The sequence below is a fragment of the Xenopus tropicalis genome, chromosome 2 (genome assembly GCF_000004195.4).
Source record: "Xenopus tropicalis strain Nigerian chromosome 2, UCB_Xtro_10.0, whole genome shotgun sequence".
Lineage (NCBI taxonomy): Eukaryota > Metazoa > Chordata > Amphibia > Anura > Pipidae > Xenopus > Xenopus tropicalis.
In genome coordinates, this window is record NC_030678.2 from 46,364,188 (window position 1) to 46,390,378 (window position 26,191).

The following is a 26,191-nucleotide window of genomic DNA, read 5'->3' on the forward strand; positions in this document are numbered from 1 at the left end:
ATGTGTAAGCCTAAATCATCTCTCTTCCTCTATATATACATATAAATACACATACATACACATATATACATGTATTTACATACAAAGAGTTAGCAAATGTTTTGTCATTGCACAGCGGATAAAACACACCATGGCACAATATATCACAGTATTAATTTTAATGGAAAAAACTGAATATGTTTTAATGGGCTGCTATTATAGTGAGTCGTCATGTCTAAATAAAGTTTGCTCATCTGTAAGTATAATTGTCTACATATCTTTGCAAATCTTATAGAATGTATTATACAGCCAGGGCATATATTACCTGGAAACCAATTATCCAGAATACTCTGTTTTCCACAGGGTTCTAATTAGAAAATATATACATTTTAACTAATTTGCTTTTTTTTTTATAATACAGGTATAGGAGCCGTTATCCAGAATGCTCGGGACCAAGGGTATTCCGGATAAGGGGTCTTTCCGTAATTTGGATCTCCATACCTTAAGTCTACTAAAAAATTAATAAAACATTGATTAAACCCATCAGGATTGTTTTGCATCCAATAAGGATTAATTATATCTTAGTTGGGATCAAGCACAAGGTACTGTTTTATTATTACAGAGAAAAAGCAAATCAGTTTGAAAATTCTGAATTATTTGATTAAAATGGAGTCTATGGGAGATGGGCTTTCTGTAATTCGGAGCTTTCTGGATAACGGGTTTCCAGATAAGGGATCCCATACCTGTAATAAGACAATACTATGTAGTTAGGGCCATATCAGAAAAGGCATTTTCTCCATTAGCGTATCTACATGGAGAAAGCAGGCCAATACAGTGCCTGTCAGTGCACAATAATTTTGGGGCAGAAGGAATTGGATCAGCGAAGGAACTTTTTCTCCCGTCATAGACAACTGAGCTAGCTAAATCGTCTTGATGCCAATTTTACTGGGTTTTATTCACCGTTTAAATGTTTTTTAATAGCATTACGACAGACCCCCTTATTTAAAAAAAAAAAATTTAAAAAAAATTCATACAATTACATAAAATTATGGAAATGTATACTATATATAGTTTATTTTAAATACAGGCCAAATATATTTTAAAGCAGTAATCGATACACAGATGGTACCCTGCAGCCTCCAATGGCCAGTGTTAATTATACTGCCATGAGCAACGCGGAGTGAAAATGCTGCGCTAAGGAGTTCAGTAATGAATAGGAAACATGGGATTTCAGCCGGGCTATGTTTCCTTTGATTGATAGCTACTAAAACTCTAGAATGCATTATTTTTTTTCTAACAAAAGAATTACTTTAACAAAGATATCATAACGAGTTATGAAGTTCTACATTAAATGAAGGTTAACAGGTCAAAAAAAGGATTTTCCCAGCGCACTTCATCAGACACGCAATGTTTTGTTATGGAGCACAAATGGAGGCGCATTCATGTATATTTTCCCTCTGCCATCTGGGACAGGTTCACTACTGCCTGATATATTTTTTTTTTTTTTTTTTTTTAGAAAATCCATGTTTATGGTTTTTATTTATTATATGATGATCAAAAAAATAAAGAATAACAAGGCAATCAGCTATACACAAAGTGTATAGGGTAACTGCTGCATGGCCATCTCAGTAGAATCAGTGAAAACATGGAGATAAATGCCTGAATTTATCTGAAAATCTCTTGCAATTAGATGATAAAAATGTTGATAATTAAGGAAAAACAAATAAACCTAGAAATGCTTTTTCCCCAAGGTCAGTGACTCCACCTATTCCTTATGGGACAATGTTTGAAACATGTTCCTGGCATTTTCCCACTTATTGTTTTTCTCATAAAAATGTGGTGTCCAAAGTTTATTTGTGCCTCTGGCCATACACCAGGCAATAAATATCTGTAACGTCATTCTACTAACAAAAGAGCACCAATGCAGTCACCAAAGTGAGGGCAAGAGTAAAGGATAAGTGTGGGAACACTGTGGTAGAAACTTCTTCAATTACATTTTCATTTTTTTTTTAATTTAAATAGCATTAAACAAAAATACCATAAAACTGGTAGTTCAGCACAGTTTGAACTAAAGTCCCTTGGTGTAATGTACATTTACTAAGTGAATGTCTTAATTTCTCTTAATTTACTTTGTAACACATGCACAAGAACTCACAAAGTGTATAAAGCACAGTTTTTACAAGGGACAGACGCATCAAATTGAACATAAATGGTTAACTCTATTAAACAGTGAACATTCAAGGTTACATGTATCAGGGCAGGTGCTGGGCCAGCAGACAAACCCCTAGGACAGTCACTTTTTAAATCCCCAGGTGGCTCAGTTCAAGTAGCCACTTGACCCACTGCACCTCTGAAGTCAATGCTCCTCACTGGCCCATGACTGAAATGGCAAGCTAGCATCTGCATGTCTTTCCAACAACAGGCCAGGTAAAATGCAGAAAGTAAATGCTATGAGACGCTCTGGTAAAATTACTTATTTTGTTATTTCTTAAACTAATCTATCACTGATAAATTACTTGATAAACTGATATCAGATGGGTATATGATACTATTAAAAACATGGTATGTAAGGTATGAGAATAAGAACTTCCATATTACTTTTCCAAATTTAAATATGAGGCGGGTGAGTGTAGAAGCTTGGTTTTATTCTTGTTCCATCATGCTTCTTCTGGCTAAAAAAAAACCACTGAGGTCTCAATTTTTAGTATCATAATAGCCTTGGATATTCTGATTGTTCAAGAAATTTTTGGATGATAGCATCCCTTTAAGCAAGGATTTTTTTAGTTTTCTTTGGTGTGCCCAAATGGTTGTTTGTGGGCTAACCTAGTTAATCAGCATTAAAATAAATATAAATGCAATGTTTAAATGTTATTGTGGGGGTTACCTTGGTAGTTATCCATCCCCTTACTATTCTGATTATAAAAAATCCATTCTTCATATTGGCAAAATAAATTAGCAGGCAATTTTTGCAAAGTATCACCATATACATACATACTAGCTTTATAGCTGAACAAAAAATAATATATTAACTATTGTACAATAGAAGGAAATTATAAGCTGTTTCAGAATTCTGGTACCTGTTTAGATGCACTTGGCCTTCAGGTTTGTCCCATTATATGGTCACATAACACTATGACTAGTTACAACACAGGTACAGACTCTCCTCTCCCCTTTTGTAAATAAATACAGGTATGGGATCCCTTATCCGGAAACCTGTTATCCAGAAAGTTCCAAATTATAGAAAGGCCGTCTCCCATAGACTCCATTATAAGCAAATAATTCAAATTTTTTCCTTTTTCTCTGTAGTAATAAAACAGTACCTTGTACTTGATCCCAACTAAGATATAATTAATCCTTATTGGAGGCAAAACAAGCCTATTAGGTTTATTTAATATTTAAATGATTTTTAGGAGACTTAAGTTATGGAGATCCCTTATCCGGAAAACCCCAGGTCCCAAGCATTCTGGATAACAGGTCCCATACCTGTGTATATGTATATATATATATATATATATATATATATATATATGACCTTTATGTAACAAAGATCAATTGCATTTTAAAGTCTGATATGAGAGGAAGCAGTGGAATGAAATGACACCTCTGTGATAGGCAGAAATGCTAAAGTAGCTATTAAGGTACATTATTTTACACAGCCCTGTAATATCTATACTGCTTTATTTAATTTCAGATAAAAGTGCTGGGAAAGGGTGCTTAATGTAGGACAGTCAGTAAAAGTAATTTATCATCTCCTCGCTTCGCCGCTCACGTTATCAGCGAACTCATTTTCTGCGTTCATCATGCAATCAGCCTATTATTTGCATATTAATCAGGCAGTGGACCATGAAAGGACTGCATCCCAGCCAAATGCTGCACTCTCAGGAGGAACACTCACTAATTATCATACATCAGTGTTGTGATGTGGTAATTGATTAGAACATCTTTTTGTTGCCCCTGGGGAGTCCCACTACAAATGCAGCTTAGGGCGTTTGCCATAGATTTCTTAATATTTGTGAGTTTCAGAATTCGAGCAGCCATTTCAGATTCAATCATGAAGCAGAGGAATTACTGTGCGTGTGTGCGGTGACATTTTGCACTGGGCAAAACACAAACTGACTTCTCAAAGAGTCAAACTCTTTTTTGGTTTAAACGCTAAAAAAACATGAAAAAAGCACAACATATTAATTTGTCAGCTGTGCGGACAGTTTAATGCAAAAGCACTAATAATATGTAGGACTATAAATTATTTTAAACAGGTAACTACAGGTTGAGATTAATATATATATATATCTGTGACCACTGTATTACTTCTTAAAACAGATGTCCTCTGCTATGGAGTGAAATAGTTTGTCATCCTCTTACACTGGCAATTGTACATGGGTGCCACGAGAATGAAATCCCAGGGACTACATTGAGGGTGCACCTCATCTGGGGGTCAGGGAGGGAGGTGGGCCATTCCACTCTCTTCAAGCAGCTCAGGGGTCACACCATACCCTGACTTGCTCAAGCCACCCCCTTGCACAACCATCTTCAAATTCTTCCAAATTAGATAAACCAGGCCTGTTCCACAATACAATTGAGGAGGGGGGTATTTGAAAAAGCTGTGGCTGCACTGCTTATCTGCAGTTTTCTAAAATGTTTTGCTGCCTGCATCTTACACAGGAATGAAATGTTGATAGGACTGGGAATTAATGTAGAACTGGATTCATGTCTCTGGAGGGTAACGAATAGGCAGAAGCTCCACGGGGAGGCTTAATATAGGAGAGTCCTATGAGTATTACAGTTGGTTACACGGCAGCTAGTAATGAACGGCAAGATTTGTTACTGTCAACAAGAAAAAGTTCACAACAATATGAAGGGCACATTTACTGGCTAAAACTATGTTAATGAAGGTCAAGGAACATAACTTAAACACTGAAAAATATGTCTGTTTTCCATCATGCAGGGCATCTACCCTACCCTATAAAAGTTTCTTACAACGTATCTGCAATATTTAAGCAAAATCTGCTTATACATTTAAAATATTATAGCTGGAGCCTATTAAGCCCCAGTTTATCAAAATATTTTTAAATGCTGGCTGACAAAGAGTCCCTGTGGAAATTTTGCCTATACAGCACCTGGAGCCATAAGCCTCGAGTTCTTACTATTAGTAGACATAGAATCATGATATACTGCTGGTGGTGTGATTCTTATGGAATTTGCACTCACTGGGAAGAGTTGCTTTCAATGTTTTATTAATCTAAATCACAATGGAATGAGTGATATATAAACTCACTCACCAATATAAGCTTGTTTAATTCACTGTTCACTATTCACTGGACCAACTTCTCATGTTACTGACTCATAAATCCTACACAGAAAATGTTTATTTCAAAGCACTAATACTTAAAATCAGTTTTTCATGTGACACTGTTTTATGCTAGTAAAATAATATTAAGGGAAATACACTGAAATATGCAGTTTACATAAAACGTATGGTAATGTTGCTCTGGTCCTGAATCTATATTAAGAATCTCAGTTATAGAGCTTGAGGGGACTGCTATTTTTATGCACAGGAGGATGAACACAGTCACAGAAGAACCAGGAAATATACTTCGCTATGCAAATTGCAATTTACTCATAAGCTAACATGAGATGGCTACTCCCAAAATGGAAGAAAAGAAAATAGATGCTCTGTTAATAGTTATTTTTTAACTTGTTATAACATCTCAGTTATTATATACATGGCTGCCCTACATGAAGAGGCTAGGTACTGGTTTGTACTTATCATGCACAAGAATTAAAAAGGTAAGGATACCACTTTAAACCCATTTAAAATTTAAACATTCTGTTAAAATGCTTTGAAGATCACTAATGCTTTCTCATGCACCAGGCATCAATTCTAATGGTCCTTTAGGCCACAAATAAATCCAGTCCTCAAGAGTCACTAATAGCATACAAATGATAAAGCATATAAACACACAGGGTATCTTCAACAAAACCCATGCTAACATAGGGGAGATGTACATGCAATGGTCAGCAATATTGCTTTGCAGCACAGGCTTCTGATGAACCTGACCATATAGTGCAATAACAATAATAAAGGATCACTATAAACGTTTAAGATAATGGCACACAGTCTGTTTCCACCGCTTTTTTGCAGTATGCTGAATAATAAAAGCTAGCAAGTCATATGGTTTCTTCCCAATCATACTTCAGAATAAAACCCCTCCTACTCTTGTTCTAAATGTATTTCATGTTTAACCAGTGCACAATGACAACCTTTCCTAGGTGAGCATCTCTGCAGATTGCTTTTTCCACACCAGCTGTACTTATGGGATCAAGAAGATTAATCACCTAGTAATACCATTAACAAAAAAGTCTTTTGTTGTGCTGCACATTATTTTGAGCATGTCCAAACATATTGTGGACATTAAGTCACAAAAGCATCAACCATTATGCAAGATATGTTCTCGCTGGGAAAAAAAAACAATCCTTAATTAGTTGCCTCCTTTTGTTGTTGCACCACTTTCTTTCTATTCCTATGGGTTTGGCTTTTGCTAAGCAGCATGAGGTTAGACGTGATGGATGATAGCTCAGAATGCAGACGAACAATGAAGAGAGACAGTATCCCTCGGGATTGCCCACAGCTGTAACTTCAAATGCAGTTTTCCATCTCGAGTTTAATAATGAGCAGGTACTAACAAAAATAATCACCCCACTAAACTTGATATTTATAGCTAATAAAGGCAGCAGATAAACGCTGTTCAAATTACACAGTATCCAGCGGGACTAGCTTTGAGCATAGCAAGTGTGGATTTACAGCTTACACTGGTCAGCTATTCAGTGAAGTGTACTATGAGCTATTCCTGAAGATCTAATTCATGGTCACAACACTATGAAATGAGATCCTCTGCAGCATTATGTGCGGTTGCATCAAAGAGCGAGTAATTGAATCACAGAAGGGAGCGCCGCTGATGTAGAGGGCTTTTAGGAATTATGACATTTTTTAAAAGAAACTAATCAAAGCAATTAACTGGTCCTCTTGACTGGGATGGTGTAGTGCTTCAATGCGTGTGTGTATATTAGAGAGCCGTAACATACCACTAAATTGCACACTGACACTAGGAATCAGTGTAATTGTTTCAAGAGTTGGAACATATTCCATTCAGCCTCTTTATTCTGTCATGCTATTTTATATTTCTGAATTAAGCCTTCTAAAGGGAAGAAATCTCTAGATTTCTCAAAATAACAGTTGAGAATAAAGGAGAAAAGGTAAGCATAGAAACTGGTTCTAAAGCTGGCCATACATGGTAACATTTGCTCATTTGACAAGGTAGCCAAACGAGCAGATATTTCCCTCAACATGCCCACCTAAGGTGGGAAATATTTGAGTAAACTGATCATTTGGCCCTCAGGCAAATTGATCGGATTATGACAACAGGAATAGCAGCTGTTGGAACGAGGACCACATCAATAAGCCGATGTGGCTTCGATCCAACAGGACAATCATACCTGCCTGATCAACATCTGCCCAATTTTCAGCCAGATATTGGTCGGGTAGAAACTTCAGGGGTCCCCCATACACGGGCCAGATGAGCTGCCAAATAGGTCTGAAGGACTAGACTTAAATCTGCTGTATGGCCACCTTAAAGGGGTTGTAAAGCCAGCCATGATGCTGTCCCACTGCACTCCCTAGTTTTGCTATAGAAGGTGCCAAAAAATTTAATTATAGATGCAGGAAAGTTCAATGACCAATGAGAACGCTGATTCCCAGCAATATGTCAGGCATCCTGTTGTTATCTTGCATATAGAGATCATTATGCAATTTTTTTTTCTTTAGATTCATTAGATGACATTGAATCAGACATGGGGATAAAGGACAGACTGGGAAACTGTGCTTAATTCTGCCAACTCAAATTGCATAAACTAAGAATGTGGAGGCAGATTTATACAGATCAGCTGGGATTCTCATTGGAGGATTTTTTGCATTTTAATGCAGTTGCTGGGTGTGCAGATTTGGGCTTAAGTTCTGAAAAAGTTTTATTGTGCAATAGTTCTTTACGAATACAACCCTGATGTTCCTAGATGACAGCTCCCACAGTTGGGTGGACTAATAGAGAACTGAAGCCTTGCTCTGCTTGTGTGACCACAGGGCTGTGATTGGCCCGCACCCAACCCTAACCTGCCCGCTCCCAACGCGGCTTCAGCCCCGTACTTATAGACCCGCATATATAAATACAGAAGCCAGAAGAGGCAGCCGGCAGTGTTAGGTCGTGGGCAGGGAGAGCTCAACCTGCGACCCACAAGTAATGTGCCAAGGTCAGTAAACCTGCGGGTCCCATGGGTATAGGGCAGGCCTGCACATCACTAACACCCACCCCTTATATGATACAGGGACCAATAAAGAGTCATTTTTAAAGATAATATCATTTTTATTTATTTATTATTGCCTAGAAGACTGTCACGCCCCCATTAAAGGAGAGGGAAAGGTGGAATCACTGGGGGGTCCCAAAATGTTAGGCAACCCCAGAGATTGCATTCACTTACACGATACCCCGGGCTGGTGATCCGGTTAGCAAAAAAAACGCATCGGTGGTACATGCAGGCCAGCTATTTTCTTCCTTTACATCGGCTGCACATGTGCAGTAGAGTAAAAAGAAGCTGCATGTAGCCCGGGTTGGTGCGGTTTTCTGCTAATAGAAGATCCAGCCTGGGGTATCAGGCAAGCAATCTTAGGTGATTTCACCTTTCCTTTTCCTTTAAAGGTGAAAATGTTGGGACTTTTCAGTTTATATGGCTAGCAATGATTGATGTTGCTTAGTGTTTTGTGTATCCTTTGTCTGCTGTTGGACACAAAAGGAAACGTGACCTTGATATGTGGCCACTAAAGTCAGGGAACTACATATAACATGCTTCTACAGGAATTAAATTCTATCTTGCCTGCTAATTAAAATGACAGAACTTTCTACAAAGCTGCTGCCAGAAATTATTCATGGTGTTAATTTTAAGTACATTCTGTTGTACATGGCTAACATTACTTACACAAGTATACACTGGGCCTATTCAATGTTCCCTCTAATTCCTTCTTGGCTACGTGTGCAAAAAAATTCTATTATGCATACATTTTAAACCTGTGTGCATAGATCAGAATAAATGCAAAATGTTTCCCCTGAAACAGTTATTCAGGTTTAAAAGAAAAAGCCATCAACAGCTCTGGCTTTTTTTAGACCTATATAGTAGATGGGGTCAGATCCAGCTTAGAGCAGTGTGGTGCAAAGAATAAATAAAGCTATATAATGGCTTTTATTGCATGATACCATGCCAAAAATGTACAAAAATACTTTACTTATAAAGCAAATGACCTCTAGACATTCTTATATCAGTAAGTATAAAATACCTGAACTTGGAAACCCTTCTTGTAGAGAATCCTGCTGAGCTGTTGCAGATTGAAGAGCTAAAAATGAAAATAAAAAGTAAATCAGCAAAGGATGTGGCAAAGACAGGAACACCAGGAAACCTTAAATATCAGCACTTTGCCATAGGGCACTAAACCACACAGTATACAATACCTATGAAATGCAGAACAAATCCAGTTTTCTACACAAGTAAATGACAAGAGCTCAACAACTACAAGTCTCTTGTCATTTCTGTGGGAATCATGCAAGGTCATTTTCAGGGTAGATTGAAAGCAAATCAAGGCACGCCACTTAGTAAATATGGTAAGTGACTTTTTTTTTATTTATAGCTCTCCTCTCTCATACAACACCACAGGATATATTGGATATAAATAAATATGTAATGATAAAGAATATTAATATTACCTTGTCCTTGCTGCTGTCCTTGTGAATGCAATACACTCTGGCCAAGTTCCCCATTCAGCCAAAGCTGCATTCTAATAAATGGTTCTCGGCCTTTCTGAGTCAGTTTACTCCAAGGTTTTGGTCTTGACAGCATATCACTGACACTTCCCTGTGACAAACCCAATACCTACGAGGGAACAATAAGAGTATATTTATGATTTTAGAAATATGCAGTAGCCTTACCAACACTAAATTCATTCAACCCTTATTCTTCCAACTAGTATTTTTTTTCTCACATTAAAACTAGTCACAAACTATTAAACATTCTATGCCCTGTGGTTGTCTGCAAAACACAGGTATCTCCCTAGATCAAGCAAAACTCCCTGTACCCGGTACACTGGATTCTGACTGTAAGTTACAAAATACACAACAAGGCTACGTTTAAAGAATCAACTTACAAAACTTACAAAATATAGCCATCCCATAAACTGTGAAAGTTAGATACAAATTTACTGAGGTGGACAAATTTCAATATGAGCAGGCATCACATTATTTTTTTTTATAAAACATGGTTTAAAGGCCTATGCAGCCCATGCTGTCCCCATCTAGTGAGACACAGATGTCTGCCTGCAAGCTTGGGGTGGTGCTGGCCAAAGTGGTGGAAGGAGGGAGTCATTTCCTATGCTAGCCATGGTTTTCATGGTCTTCAATTTGGAATTGAGCCTATTGAGATTTGAGTTCATTTCAACCTTATGCAAACTGAAGAGAGGCAATGGCATCTAAATTTATATATATTGCTTTGTAAAGGCAACCATGTATATGTGCCAACCAACATTTACACTTATCACATTTGTGTAAAAGACATGTTTCCAAAGTGTATAAACCAAATACTCATCCTTGGTTAGGTTGCTAATGTGCATGTTATTGAATTATACCCTCATGTTGATTTACCCAAGAATGGTTATATATTTAGCAATGCCTGGAACTGACAATAATACTAGAGTTTTTCTTGGAAAGCTAAATCCAATAAAAATGCTTTGTAAATCTAAACCTAACTTATAACGATAAATATGTTTACCTTTTCCCCAAATATCCTTTGGCAAATTCCATTTTTTGCTAGCTTCTCTTTTACTTGGCGTGTCAGCTCAATAGTGTCCACCTCTTGGTACATGTACATCTCGTATTGCTCAGGGGTTAGAGGAGGGACAGATGGTTTGGTTGGTTTGGACATGGACACAACTGGAGAGGATGGCAGGGGGCTGTTCTGCGGTGTTTCACTTCGGCTAGCTCCAGTCATGCTAATTTCTGAGCTCTGAGAATATGGAGACTCGGCATTGGGCCACTCTTTCCAGTACTCAGAAGACGAAGGCCCCTGAAGCTGATTTCTCTCCGTTCTGTTTTGTGTGGATAGCTTCTCTTTCCCACAAACAGTTTCCTCAGTCTTTGTATCCTCAGATGACACTGCGTTTCTCCTGTCATGCTGAACAGTATTCCACCAATGGTCTTTCCAAACACTACTCCGTCCTAGCTCACTTTTCACATGCCGGATCATGCCATGAGTTGAATCTGCGATGCTATGGAGATCTAATACTGGTGTCTCTTGGGACTCTTTTTTTACACCGGAAAGGTTTTGCAAAGTTGAAATACCAGAGTCCAAGACAGATGTATGTTTTTTTAAGGACAAAGTAACAGGGGAGTAACTAGAAAGTGAAGAAACTGCAGATGTGGGGATAAGTTTGGGAGAAATGATGGTAAGATCTGCTTGAGATAATGATGCAGATTTTAAGACAGGTTCAAAGACAGCCTGCTGTGCTTCCATTTCACGCCTTGCTTGCTGAAGAATGGACCGGATAGCATCATCAGAATTACCACTATTGGATGCTGAAGTGGGCTGAGCCGGCTCAGCTGTAAGACACAACAAGCAAATATGTGAGGTGTTTTTAGAAGACTGCCAAAAAAGCACTGGAAAATGTATATGTAATAAATGTATATTGGAAATTCTATTCACTAGGCAAAATGTTATTCTTGTAAAAAGATCAGAAGATCTATTAAAAAGAGAGAACTAACTCGAAAAAACAGGAGACTGACACTTTCCAACAGCCTTAGTTGAGCCATTAGATCCAGACACAGTCAGGAAGGCCTGGTGTGAATAACTTTACACTTGTTCCATTTCTCACGTGCCTCACCAATAAATTCAATAAAGAGGTAGATTAAATGTGTACCCTTACATTATCCTACAAGAGCAAAACATATTTTCACTCCCTGCTGCCAGAGGGTTTGTACTGCACATATTAATGTTTTCTTCCACCCTATCTGAAAGCAAATTTGAATATGTCACTGTAATGCAGATGATATATCAATCCTGTGGCCTCCAGCTGTTGCTGAACTCTAAATCCCAGCATTAGAGCATTTGTAGTGCAACTTCAACAACAGCTGGAGGCTGGGAGTTTGACACCATTAGTCTAATGATTTTTGCCTTGTAAGTGATCTCTACTCTTTTTCTAAAGAAAAAGTAATCTTTCCACTACACTAGGAACAAAGAACACGATTTATATAAGTACCAGTATAAAGCGTGTCAGCAAATTGGTAATTACAATTTAAGCAGACTGGACTGGTGTATAAGAAGTACCAGTATAAAACGTGTCAGAAAATGATGCATGAGTCATTGGATTTTTACTAGGGGCTTAACATCCAGTTTATAATAGACTCTATGCTGCTGCATACATCCATATAATATTGACAGCTTCCTATTCTTGTCATTATTCATCTGTACTAATCTGAGCTTCTTGGGATGTTGGGGAAGCCCTCGGATGCCACAGTATATAACTTTCCCTAGTATATTATGTAGTTTGGCAAGGAGATCTAGAGATGAAAAGTAAGTGTCTTCATTCTGATGGGCTGAGTGGATATCAAAAAGTATATAGCACCTCTGAGAAAAGATGCTGTTGCTGACAGCTTGCTTACTGTAGGGGAGCTTTCCACCACTTAACACAGAGGAACACACATTATAGGCAAGGTAATAAGTAAGTTACTTACCGGTTTTCTGCACCTGCAACTCTCTTTTGGCTTGTTCTAGAATAGACTTAATAGCATCATCTGAACCAGTCTCTGAGCTTCGAATTCTGGTGGTAATATTTCCTGAAATAATAAAAAGACGTTATTCAGGATGTGTGTTTAATTATGGGCACAACCTTGCTTCATCAACACAGGCATAAAGCATAGTGCCTTATGTGATAGATTTGTTATAGCAAACATAACTATGTTGTGGATTTTGGGAAGAGTTTGAAAGAAATGTTACTAATGATAACCTCACACTCTACGCAGAAAAGAGAATTGCACAGAAATATTCACATGCAAAAACAATTGTCTGTCAAAGAATCTAACCATCATTTTCAGTGCCTTGTACCTTTAGAAACTCAACTTTTTTTTTTTGGAAACAGGATATTATATGAATCAACAAACGCAGGATATTTGGCCAGACGGCAAAAGATGGATGCCAAGTTTCGATCAAGTAAAACTATTTTTAGAAAGGACTGATTTAAACTCAGCTTTCTGTTGGAAAGGCTAATGAGCTGTAACTGTATATCATCTTGGCAGAAGTGTAATAATGGAGAGATAGTTACAAAGGGCTGAATTAAATAAGAAGGGCTGCGCAAACTTATGTTGCACAAAGAATATTTTGGTACATGCTGAACTGGGAAGGACAAAATTCTATCTTGATGTATGGTGTTCTTTTTTTATTGTTCAACCCAAAGCTGTTGATAGCAGGGCTCTAGGGAAAGCACAACAGGAAAATGCTAAAATTAGTTTGTGACTGTTCACAAAGCATTGGTATTTACTGTTGAAACCAACTGGACTGGTGTATAAGAATTGCTGCAAAAACTGGGGAAGCCAACAGATATTTCCAAGTAGCTTTCTACAGAGGACTACATGTAGAAATTACTAGCCCATGTATTGAAGAAAAACAACAGATGAAATATACAGGCATCTCTTTTTTAATTACAGTCACACAACATCTTCACTGATATTCCTCTTTACCTCCAATATTAAGCTGGCCATTCACAATGATGGGATTCAGGCCGTCAGGGCAAGCATGCATCAACAAGGCGATGCACTCCTCACCCCAAAGAGATTTTTAAATCTGCCTCATCAACATCTGGCTGATTTTTGCCCATATCTGTCAGTTAGGCCCATCAGAAGGTCCCATACATGGGCTAATAAGCTGCCGATGCAGTCTGCCAGCAGCTTTTATTAGCCCGTGCATGGCAACCTTAGGTCAGAATTTGTAATCCAGGCCCAGACTGGCAATCTGTAGATAACCAGTCTGTAGACAGTCACTATTTAAGTCCTATTTTGATTCTCAGTCTGGACCTGTTGTAATCTATATGTTTGATGTGCACATTCTTCTAATGTATAAAGCTTCTGGATATGTTGGTGCTTCATAAATATATGTTACTGATAGTAATACAGGTATAGGACCTGTTATCCAAAATGCTGGGGTCTTTCCATAATTAGGATCTCCATACCTTAAATCTACTAAAAAATCTTTTAAAATTAATTAAACCCAACAGGATTGTTTGCCTCCAAAAAGGATTAATTATACATAAGTTGGGATCAAGAACAAGGTACTGTTTTATTATTACAGAGAAAAAGGATACTACTTTTAAAAATGTGAATTGTTTTATTAGAATGGAGTCTATGGGAGATGGTCTTCCCATAATTTGGAGATTTCTGGATAAAAGGTTTCCGGATAATGGATCCCATAATTGTAATAATGTTGTTTAGTTATATATCCAGTTAACAGATAAAGTAGCTTCAGAGGTGGTATGAAAAAATTCTCCAGAGTAGTACAATCATTACACAATTTGCTGGAGCAGGCAATAATATGCTTTTGTACAGCTGTCTAATACATGGTGCTCAGGTAAATAACATCCATTTAGAAAACTGTTTTTCTTACAGCAACTCCACACGAGTTCACTGAGCAATAATGGAAAAGTACCAGTAATATATAATTCAAATGCAAAAACAAAGAACAACCTGCTATCTACACAGAGAAGGATCTCTTGGAAAAACAAAACTGCTTGCTCACAGTACCGGTGTAATATGTAACAATATGCCATACCCAGAAACTCATGAAATAAACCGCATAGACCTCATTGCTCCACAATTTCATATGGCGCTTATGTTCTGGGGAAATAAATGCTGCAGCAATATTGCAACTGGTTTAGAGTACCATTTATTCATAAAGTCTCATTTCTAAATGTTTTGAATGGGGGTGGATACAGGCAGTAAAGCACTTTTATCCTTATTTTACAATACAGTGTCTTTTTGCCTGTAAATCAATAACATGTACAGGGTTCTCTTGGTGCAAAAACCACCCAACCATTGCATTCCGGGAGAAGTAATAAAACAGGTTATGTGTAACTAATGACACAGCCTGTGTATTTGCTCTTCACTGTTCCTAACCAGAACAAATTTAATTCCATGACTCTCTGTCTGTTCCTTCCTGTATCCCCTACTCTGTTAATCAGAATAAGTGCCCAGCTTGCTGTAATTAATCTCCCTGCAGAGGGAGGGAGCATTTGATTACTCAAGCACACGTAGGGGGTAACAACTACATCATGTAGTCTGTGTTGGAGTTTTTTAAATGCTGGTGAAAGGCAGTTTCCATTTAACCTAAAGTCAGGCTGCCCTACAGGATTTGGATGTTTTTTGCCCAGCTGATAGTATGCCCCATGTGCCATAAGCTTAAAATCTATAACTTAACAATGGGGTTAAAAAGTAAACTAATGGTGACAACATGCCTTTAAAACCACCCTAACATGTTTTTGCCTATTCCAGCAGATATGCATATCCAACACATAGCTTTATTTTCTTTCTCTGCACACAACTCATGGGGCAAATATGAGGGCTTTGGTATGTGCTTCTTTTTCACTGCTTTCTTGCATTACTGTTTCCTTCACATTTGGTCACCCCTGCAAAAATGCAAGACAATTCCTTAACCTATTAGCCCATGCCCGCAAGGTAATGGCAGAATAATGACACTAGGCTTAGCCTGACAGGAGGACTTTGTAGACAAGAATGTTTAAGACAGCATAAAACTATGGTCTATTTGACAAATCAGAAGTATGAAAAATCCTTCCACAGGAAATATAAGTATGCATTCCTCCCTTAATATAATCATTTAATCAATAGGAAGGGAAAATAAAAAATAAAAAAGTGCAGGTTAACCTATTTAGATGTACCTTTTTATTTTAATAAGTAATATACTTTAATAAACAAAATGAATACAGTTTAGAAATGTTAGTTATTCATAAACAAAGTCTCTCATAGAGAACTCAAGTGTAGCCTTTGTATGCATAAGCACAACACATGTACTGTATTAGACATGCAATGCATAGATATAACCATACCAAAGAGACTGTTCAATATACATTCAATATGAAAAGTAGTGTCTATTGTGGTTTTAAGGAAGGGTTTTATACTACAGATATACAGATAACGTACAAGCTATTAATTTAAAGGGAGGCAGGATAACCATGAATTTAATTGATCTTTAACGTATCTAGGTGCAAGCCCATGGTTTGTTTTATACTTACTATATCTGTTTTTTCATCAGATTCCAGGCCAGAATTAAGTGCAATTTGTTTTGTAATTACAGTGGGTGCATTACGATTCCAACAGTCAGCTGCAAACATAAAAACACCTACTCATAACATACCTTCTGACCCATTTCTTCTTTTCGGTACTTCCTGAAATAGTCTGTTCAGGTTCTGGCCTGGATTTTCTGTTGAAAAACAAGTTTGGTAAGAACAAAACAATCTGGGAAATGTTAATCTGATGTCATGAGCAAAATCACATGAAAAATAAACTGTGGATCATCTAATGAGTTTCATGTTCCAGATGGGTAGTGTCTAAATACTAAACTATGTTGCCAGCTTGCAGGGATGGAGGACAATGAATGACGTGAAGGTCCATAGTAAAGAAAGCATCTTTCTAAATTGTTTCGCCATGAACTAAGTGTTCAAGGGGGAACAAGCTTCCTTGATCTACTAAGGGCAATGGCAGCACGCTTTCTCAGTACCAGCTGATCACCATGTGCACATGCCCAGTAAGTACCTATTGCAGTTTAGAACGCAAAGAACACATGTAAGGTGGCTAAACTAAGTCAGCTTTAGAACAGGATATTCTTTTTAGGGACAGGAAGGGTTTAATGTTAATCGTGTAAGACTTAATTTACTTTAATCTTTACAATGATGATTCTTGACTATGTATCTGAAATGCATAGCCCTTGCATTAAGCCTTTCGGAGGAGGAAAAATAACAGTTACAATGGTTGTGCAGGTATTTTGCATGAAATGAATATGATAACAGACACAATAATGTCTCACCTCTTTGTCGGCCTTGTATGCTGCGCAGTGCAAGGATATTCTGCTCATCGGAAAGAAACTGTTTCATCTTGTGGAAAGGTTCTTTTCCTCGTACAGTCAGTTTATTCCATGGCTTGGGCCTTGCCAGTATCTCACTCACAGAACCCTGTGACAGTCCCAGGACATAATGTCCAAAAATACGCTGTCCAATATTGTGCTTGATCAACTGCTCTTTCACTTGGCGTGCAATTTCCGCAGTGTCTATATCTTCACCCTCTGAGACACTGCCAGCACTCTCTGATTGGCTGGGAGAAGGAGCCATACCATTAACATCAGGGCTTGGCTGTTGTAATGGACTTTGGGAAGATATGGAGTTTGTGCTGAAGGGACCTGCTGAAAAAATCATGCTTGTGCTTCCTGCTTCCTGCATTGCCTTGGAGTAGAAGGACTGCATGAGCTGTCGCTGGAGAAGTGAATTTAGTGCAAATTTTCCCGTGGAGGCCAGGGGTAAAGAAGGGCTTGCAATGGATGAGCTGAAAAAGTCTTGGTTTAAACCCGTTGGTGAAAACTGGTGTGTACCATTAGTATTGGAAGCCTGCTCCCCTGCATTGCGGAGCAACTGAGAGGGAGGGGAGGCTGGCAAGGTTGCAGGACGCTGAATCTCAGGCTGGTCTTTCCCTTTTCTCCTGGCTGACCCTACAAGAAAGGTCAAACATAATGCATTATGGGGGATTAAAAGGGAAAAACCAAGATAAAAACGCAAAGTTTGCCCCACAAACTCAAAAAGTGCATTTTTTTTTTTTAAACAAGGGCCAATTAGGTTTTTAAATTGAATTTTCAGTAAGCCAAAGAGGCCCCCAAAACAACCAACATGCATTTCATGTTTGTACCTTTCTTGTACAGTTTGTTACAGCCTGGAGAACACATATTACATACAATTGCACTTTATCTAATGTATGCATTAAAGTATAAGTAGAAGATATCATTTAGCATTTACAACACAACAGCAAGTGAATTCCCAGGTGCCCCACAGCAAACATTTACATTTGAGTGCAACCAGGTGCAAAATACTCAAACACATTGATCATTGGGTATTTGAAATAAGGTTCATTTAACTAATAATTTACAAATCATATCCATAAGTTCTGAACAAACAAAAAAGTTAACATGACAGGATGTCTTAGGCTAGAACATTTCAGCGCAACACTTAGAGTCCTACACAACACATGAGAACTGGCTTTATAGTTAGGAAATGAATCAAGATACTGACCAAATACTGAAGGAAGGTACTTTGGGGCCTGCAGCCTAATAAGTCCTCTTTGCAAAATTACACTGTGTTGTTATTGTTAGATATTTTTAAGAAATTATATCAGAGATAACCAACCTGAGACTCTCCAGTCGTATCTACCAATATCCATAGGACACAGCTAGTACTATGTAAAGCATAAGAAGCTCCAGCAATTAATTAAGCAGGAAGCAACAACTATGAGATTGCACTGAGGCCAAACTATTTCCTTTACCTCTTGTCTCCTTTCCATGTAATGTGCTGTATTATGGAGGAAGAGGCAAAAACAAGCTCATAACAATTTACCATAATAGCCTACAAATCTGCCATTTTCTCAGGTAATTACTCTTTTTTAAGCAGTGTCACTGAGGTTCTAGAGATGCATTCTATTATTTAGCTTGCACTCCTATCAAGTCAAACAATATTCACAGATCCTGTTGTTCATTAATCTTACTGTCATTTGTCTTTAGCTCAGGCTTGGACTGTGCTCATCTCGCTTCCTCTAATTTTATTTACTCGCTAACAGAAGCAAAGCAAACTTACCACTCAGCTCGCTGTTTGTGATGCGCAATGTGGCATTTTCTGACTGCAAAGAACGGTTCTTCTCCAGTAGCAGCACTTCCAGTGGCTTTGAGGCATCCTGAATTACACATAGGTTGGGCTTAAATAAGGAAAACATACACCTGGCCTTATAGTTTCATTCCATTGTCACTCAGGGATAGAAAACTTTCTGTTCTCGATCCATTACAATGCTGCAGCTGCTTACTTGCTGGAAGAAATCTTACAGCTATAGCACTTAAGGTTGCTAAATTCTGTTATCCTTCTAGTGGAGAAACTGTATTGGGCAATGGCTTTTCAAACTGTTTTTAAACATTTTATAATATTAAAGGGCAGAATACCATCAATATTTTCAAAGAGCAAGTAAAGGTCCACAGAATTTTTCATTTTGTCATTGGGTGTAGTGTTCCTGTACCAATTTCCATGGAAAGCAGTCCAAAGTGGCTTAAGTACTTGTTCTCTCTCAGAACTTGCATTATACAGGCAAATGTACATGCTGTAAGGCGTATGGCTGGCATGCTACTTGTACATGTATGTATGGGCCAGCAAAGACCTGAGGAAGGTGGGGTCATGGGACTTACAAGGGTTATATGGGGAGAAGACAAGGGGCTATTAATGTAACATAATAGGGTTGTTTACAGGACTAATGTGACTGATTAAAGGATAACAATGATAATAAGAGACTATATAGAAGCCCTAAGCCTCCAAATTATTACATTTCCTTTTTAAGATGAAAAAGGCAATAAATAAAAGCCGAATTTAAAGGTAAAATGTTGCAGTTTCTCTTTACCCATGTAGGTATTTCGTTTTTTATTGTACAGCTCTCCAGTTTGGCATTTAAACACTTATATGGTTGTTTGAAACACCTGGCCCAAAAACCAGAAGTTAAAATAATAGGCTTAAAGGCCTAAACAAGGCGGCCATAGTAATAGAGAAGTAATAAAATAAAAATAGTAATACAAATCTGCATTTCTTGCTTGTGTTCTGGGTCCTAAACTTACATATTAGTCATTTCAGTTGGAGAATAGCAGAACAGAAAGGTGAATAATATATTTACCACGAAAATATGCAGTTATTTAGGTCTACTTCTGGTTTTCTTCCAGAAGACAGATTTCTCCTAACTAAAAGTTTGATTTTTTGCAAACTATTAACACTTTCCTGACAGTCAGGAAAAAGTGTGTCAAGGATTTTGTTTTAAAGTAGTAACCATCTTTAATGCTTGGTGAATGCAATACAAATTAATAATAATAAATCAGAGTGCATATATATGCCCTAGATTTCTAGTAGAATATAAGTGACTTTTTTCCATTGATGAATTCTCACTTACTGCAGTGTAAAAGCCCTTGGGTGTTACAGGTCTCTGGTGTAAAGACATTTACATGAGCTTAACCCCTCAGTGAAAAAGGACTCTCTGAAGCACACCAGATATAACTGAAAGTTACAAATTCTCTTGCATGTGGCTGTTCTATCAGCAGGAATTATGCTGTTGTTGACCTACAATTCGCCACATCCCCCCCCCCCCTCTCTACCAAAACAATCAGTAATGAAACATAACCTGTACCTGCACACCAGATCCTTCTGAAGGGGCAAACTCCATGGATTTCAGGATACTATAAAGAACAAGAAAGAATTGTTTGATGACTGCTCATTCTTAAGCTGTCTGCAAGCAGGTATCTGCCACTTCATTTTCTACATTTCAGAGGCTCTATAAGGAATAGCGCTCTTTCCCAACACTCCCCCAACTAAAATCTCTAAATGCAGGTCCTTAGAACATAACATAACTCTTACGGGTCATTTAAATATTGCTTTTTCCCCACCAGGCCACATCACAGAATAATATTAAATGTTAATAAGGATGTAACATTTGAGGTTGTCAAGAAGTGTATACATTTGTTAGTGAAGCTGGGAGCAACTTACATTAGCATAATAGTTTGAAAGATCATTGCAATAATCATAGCGTTTAAAGGTACACTTAAGAAGAGGGTGGCAAATAATTTCTGCATAAATGCTTCAGCTGGGTTTTTAATATATTAAAAAGCATTTTATGAAGAGTTTTTGACTTGATCTATTCCAACAATCAGAATTAGTGTGAAGTGGTGTAATACTACTTTTCTTTAAACATCAACAATAAATCCCTGCATTTGTACCCTGGCATTAAGTACCATTCTGTTGATTCAGGTTATGAGTGCATTATAGGGAAACTGTAACTGATATTAACTGATATGCAGTGGATGCTGAATTCTCTCTCTCAAATAGGTAGCATCTGGAAGTGATTGAGTTGTTGGCAGCTGGAAATAAAATGTTTGGTTGAGAATATTGCAAAAAGATACTCATGCCATCTTTTATACACCATTGTAGTATTTATGTGACTGTTTTACAGGTGGTCAAAGAAGACAAGGCATTATCCATGTCTGGAATGACAATCTGTGGACTGCTTATAGACAGTCCCTATTTAGAGGGGCTGGTGGGGGCTGTTTGGACCTCTGCATAACTAAAATGCCAGGGTCTATTTTAAATCGCAGTCCAAGCCTGGCATTATCTGAAATAAATATGTCAAAAATAGTTCCAAGTATTTAAAGAGCACGTAATATTAGGCCTTCAGGTTTCCAGCATTGGTAACTACAGCAGCTAGACTAGTCATGTTGATTAAGTTGTGTGTTTGAAAGCACCAACAGCCTTATAAGCAGGTGTTTTACATGCCACTGAAAATTGGGTCGCTAAACATTATTTGGGTTGATATGGAACTTCCTCACCCCATTTTTGATGGGCTGCTATAAATACAAATGTTGCTGTACATGGTGGACATTGTGAGAATACTAAATGTTCTTTGCTTAAAAATGCCTCACACAGGGCATAATATATGCACCTTCCATTTTACTTACTTAAGCTCCTTTTTAATTTCTTCATAGTCAGCCTGAACCTTCAGTTTTTCTTCAAGTTGCTGCAAAATAAATTTGGTTTAATTTTATTTATTACTTGAAAACTAAATACTATACATTACTACAAAGCGTTAATAGCACCAATGACAATGACATGTAGGGGTATATTTATCATGCTGTGTAAAATGTGGAGTGAAGCATTACCGGTGATGTTGCTCATAGCAGCCAATCAGCAATTAGATTTTAACAGTTAGAAACCAAAGCAAAGCATCTGATTGGCTGCTATGAGCAACATCACTGGTAATGCCTCAATCCACTTTTTACACAGCATGATAAATATACCCCAAAGTCTTCTTTGAGATCTGCTTGACATACAGTGACAATGCTACAGATGGGCCCAATTTTTTTTAATTGATTTATTGTATTCATTAATTTTTATTGTTTCAATAAACATTGTAGTCTTGTGTTGAGATGCCCTCATATAGAGACATTTATAAAATGAAAACAAATATACACATATAAAAAAAAAAATGTATACAAGCGATAATGTAAATACTAAATAGCCAATTTTTCTGGCAGAATAATAAGGTCAATGAACTGTGCAGCACAGTAACAAAACAGAGCCAAACTATACATCTCAAAATTGTAAATAACCCAATTACACCACAAGTAATTTATGACCATCTGTTTATGAAGTCACACCAGCCACTTAAATTTTGAATTTTCACAACTATGACCCCAACTGGGCTTCTAACAACAAACTGTTACTACCTCACAATTTCTTACCATTCAGTCTTAAACGATATGATCACGGGAGCCACAGCATAGGCATTATGTATAGAAACTAGAATTACCTCTTATTTTTATAATAACATTACATATTTAACTGTAGAAAATGTTTAGTGACAATTTCTTAATTTAAAATAAGTCTGTGCTAATGTTGAGAACTGGTGAGAATACCCAGTTGTGTTTATTGTAATACTTTGTATTTATCTATTTTTTAATAACCCCCTGTTTGTATTAATGGATTTTTCTGTACAGCGCTGTGTACATAAGTAGCGCTTTATAAATAAAGATATACGTACATATACATACATACATATTTACACAAGCAGATACATATCTATGTTGTGCTTTTATGAGTACTCCCTTTACACATTTCAAAAAGTGTGGCACTGGTGTTTCTGCAATTATGTTGCAATGTCATAGCAACTATTTATTTTAATGTTTTCTACACCAGACAAATTTAATTTATCAAAGGTAGTGGACACATGCAAAGCTGGGAGAAGCAAGGCATGTCAGAAATAATAAATGACTTGAGATCAAGAGGATTTGCTTTTATCTGTGCATACAAAAAGCACAGTCTATTATAAAGGACTCACTGAGCACAATTTGATGAAGTCGGAAAATATTTGTGATACATGCCATAAATATGACTTGTCAGACTGTGTACTTCCAGGGTGCTACATGATTTTAGAGGTAAATGGCAGCTTCCCAGTGATCAGCATGTTCCTGTACAGGTTGGTATCAGTTCTCACACAAGAATCATGTTTCCCAGTAGAGATTAATATCAGTTATTCAATTGACATCAGCCCCACGAAACAGTGGAGATAACTGATCTGCTTGTTTGTAGTTGTAGCTTGGCACCTTGGTCAAATGACTACTTGTGTGCCACATGAACCAAAGGAAGAGAAAACATAATGGCAAAGCATTCTGCAATCATAAAAACCCACAGGCTAGATAAGTGGGCAAAATATATTCTTCGTATGGATGTGTATCACTTCCCTGTATGCTCAGACATTGGTCGCCCAATGATTTACTTGCCAGTAATCGTACAACTAAAATATTACTATTATAGAGTAATAAACTATTTTCTTTTTACTCTGTTCTACTTAAAGCTCAGAGCCCTTAACTTATTGCGTGCAAAGACCATTTCTTCTTCGCCAAAATCTGTAAATCCACTGTCACTGCCAATATAATCAGCAGGGCTTATCAGGCTTAATGTATAATTAGTAGTAACCAAAGCATCATATAATAAAATGCAGTTTTTAGAAGCTTTTTTTTTAAGGAAAATAAAAACAAAATGTATACTTTTTCCAAATAGTGTATTTCTTCCATCAATTTCCCTTTAAATAAAGATGCCGTTAAGCTAACAGGTGCAACTTTATATAATTTTTACAGATATGAATAGACACTGCCATACAAAGCAGACACAGGTATTGGAATTTTTAAGTACCACTAGAGGGCTGTTTCATTGTTTCAACAGATGCCACCACAGCATATGTAACAAATTCTTTTCACAAAATAAATCATGCCTTGTTCATTTGTTATTGCCCATTCTTCCCTTATACTGAATTGATGTGAACTGCTTTTTTTTTTTTTCTTATTCAAACCACGGTAAGTGGGTCAGATCTGGATTGTCCTCCAGGAGAACAGAGGATACCTACTTTGAGACTGCTGTTCTTGGTATTTAGCTGCTGTTCAAGCTGAGAGATCTGAGTGGCAGAGTTCTCACGAAGCTTAGTAAGACTGGCCTGTAACCTTTGCACATCTTCCACCAACTGAGCAATTTCTCGCTCTTTTGCGGTAAGTTCAACCTCCATGCTAGAGTGAGACACTGCTTCTGTTGACTGCTCCTGTAACAAAGTTCAACAAAGTCTGTGTTTGAATAGTTAACTAAAAGTATATTTTCTACAGAAGTCTATGGTACAAGAAAGGAAAAGTAGAGCACATTGGGAACATTTTAAGTGGCCTTTTGACTTGGGTTCGCCCTGGACTAGTATTTTTTAATTTCCCTTAAAACAGAGAAGAATTCACAATAGCCACAATTCAATATGTATAAAGGACTGACAAAGTTGATTTTGTAATGCAGTTACGGGATCTATTATGAAGAAAGCTTAGGACCTGAGGTTTTCTAAGGGTTTTTTTCTGTAATTTGGATCTCCATACTTAAAGTCTACTACAAAATCATTTAAACATTAAATAAACCCAATAGGCCTTTCCACCTCCAGTAAGGATTATTTAGATCTTTGTTGGGATCAAGCACAAGGTAATTATTAGGAAATAAAAATAATGTTTAAAAATTGGAATTATATAATTAAAATAGACTCTATAAAAGACGGCTTTCTCGTAATTCAGAGCTTTCTGGATAATGGGTTTCCATATAACTGATTCCATACCTGTACACATGGCACTGCAAAAATGAAATATTTTCCTTGCCCTAACAGAATCAAATTGTAAGTAGTAACTACTGTGGTTTGTAACTGCTTTTCAACAGGTCAGCTACAAAATGACTCTAATGTTGCAGCTGCTTGTACTCTAACCACAGATTCTCTTTATAGTGAAAATATCACAGGAAATTCAAAATTCTCAGTGTGGTCAGAGGGCCACCAGTACAGTAAGGGACAGTAAATGCCTTCCTCAAAGAGTCAGCAAACCCAATATACATAATATATGGGTGTTGAGCTGACCACAGAGATCTGTAGATGCCTGGACAAGCAATGCTCTAGTGTTGATCTAAGAGGACTCCATCACTATTTGTGTGTTTTAGCCAATGCCCCAGGCTGTTAGGCTAGAAAACAGAGCTGAGGCATATACAGTAGGCAAAACTAAAGGCACACTAGAGAGCAAATATACCTCTGGAGATTATATTGAAAGTGTAAAGGGGTCTGTTGTAGTCTGAAGAAAGTTAAATTCTTAAATTGCCCTGCAGCTTTCTGCCCTGGCACAATGAACATTTCAGATTTTTAAAAATACCAAGCCTTGCTATACTGCCCTGGACATTTTCTTCTTTAACACAAGCCATATATAAGGAACCCACTGAAGAAAGTAAAATAAAATGCCATAGTGGTGTATTTTTGGAATATGCCAGGGTTTAATCCTTTGGAACAGTCTTCTGTCGTTTCAATATTTAATGATAAATATCATACTTTGTCCTGTGTTCAGTCCTGATATTTGAAAAGTAAAAATACACAATACTAAGGCACAATCCCTCCTAGAAAACCTCACACATATTTCTGAGTCCCTGAGAACCTCTTGCCAAGGAGCATTTCAGTCATCAACTGTTAGTTGAACTTGCATAATTTGTAAGTGGGACGGTGCTTCATAATGGCTGTAAATTCCATTGAAACAGTAACTGTTGAAAAGTTGTTTAATTTGTGACCGGATGACCCCTCTAGCCTAATTCAGTAACACAAAAAAAGTAACACAAAAAAGTAAAGGTGATCTTCTGAAGCAAACCCATGTTAAGTTTTTGCTGAAAGCTAAAAATACTTATTAACTGGATGTATATAAACAGCTTTTCTTTAAATGCTACTGACCCTTTAAAACTCCAGTCAAT

General features: G+C 37.3%; 1 protein-coding gene across 4 annotated transcripts in view; it reads right to left on the reverse strand.

Annotated features, from left to right (window-relative positions):
• The window catches only part of cux1 (cut like homeobox 1), a 196,784-nt gene that overhangs the window by 52,046 nt on the left and 118,547 nt on the right, over window positions 1–26,191 (reverse strand). For 2 of the 4 annotated variants that reach the window (XM_031896762.1, XM_031896760.1), the window contains exons 11-20: window positions 24,300–24,488; window positions 21,856–21,914; window positions 20,535–20,583; window positions 18,959–19,055; window positions 17,152–17,826; window positions 16,483–16,548; window positions 12,798–12,899; window positions 10,840–11,666; window positions 9,783–9,948; window positions 9,359–9,415 (exon numbers count right to left, since the gene is read on the reverse strand). In XM_031896762.1, the coding sequence (XP_031752622.1) occupies window positions 9,359–9,415; window positions 9,783–9,948; window positions 10,840–11,666; window positions 12,798–12,899; window positions 16,483–16,548; window positions 17,152–17,826; window positions 18,959–19,055; window positions 20,535–20,583; window positions 21,856–21,914; window positions 24,300–24,488 (2,287 nt within the window). The remainder of the gene's footprint in view (window positions 1–9,358; window positions 9,416–9,782; window positions 9,949–10,839; window positions 11,667–12,797; window positions 12,900–16,482; window positions 16,549–17,151; window positions 17,827–18,958; window positions 19,056–20,534; window positions 20,584–21,855; window positions 21,915–24,299; window positions 24,489–26,191) is intronic. The other 2 variants (XM_031896761.1, XM_031896763.1) reach the window with 2 other exon arrangements.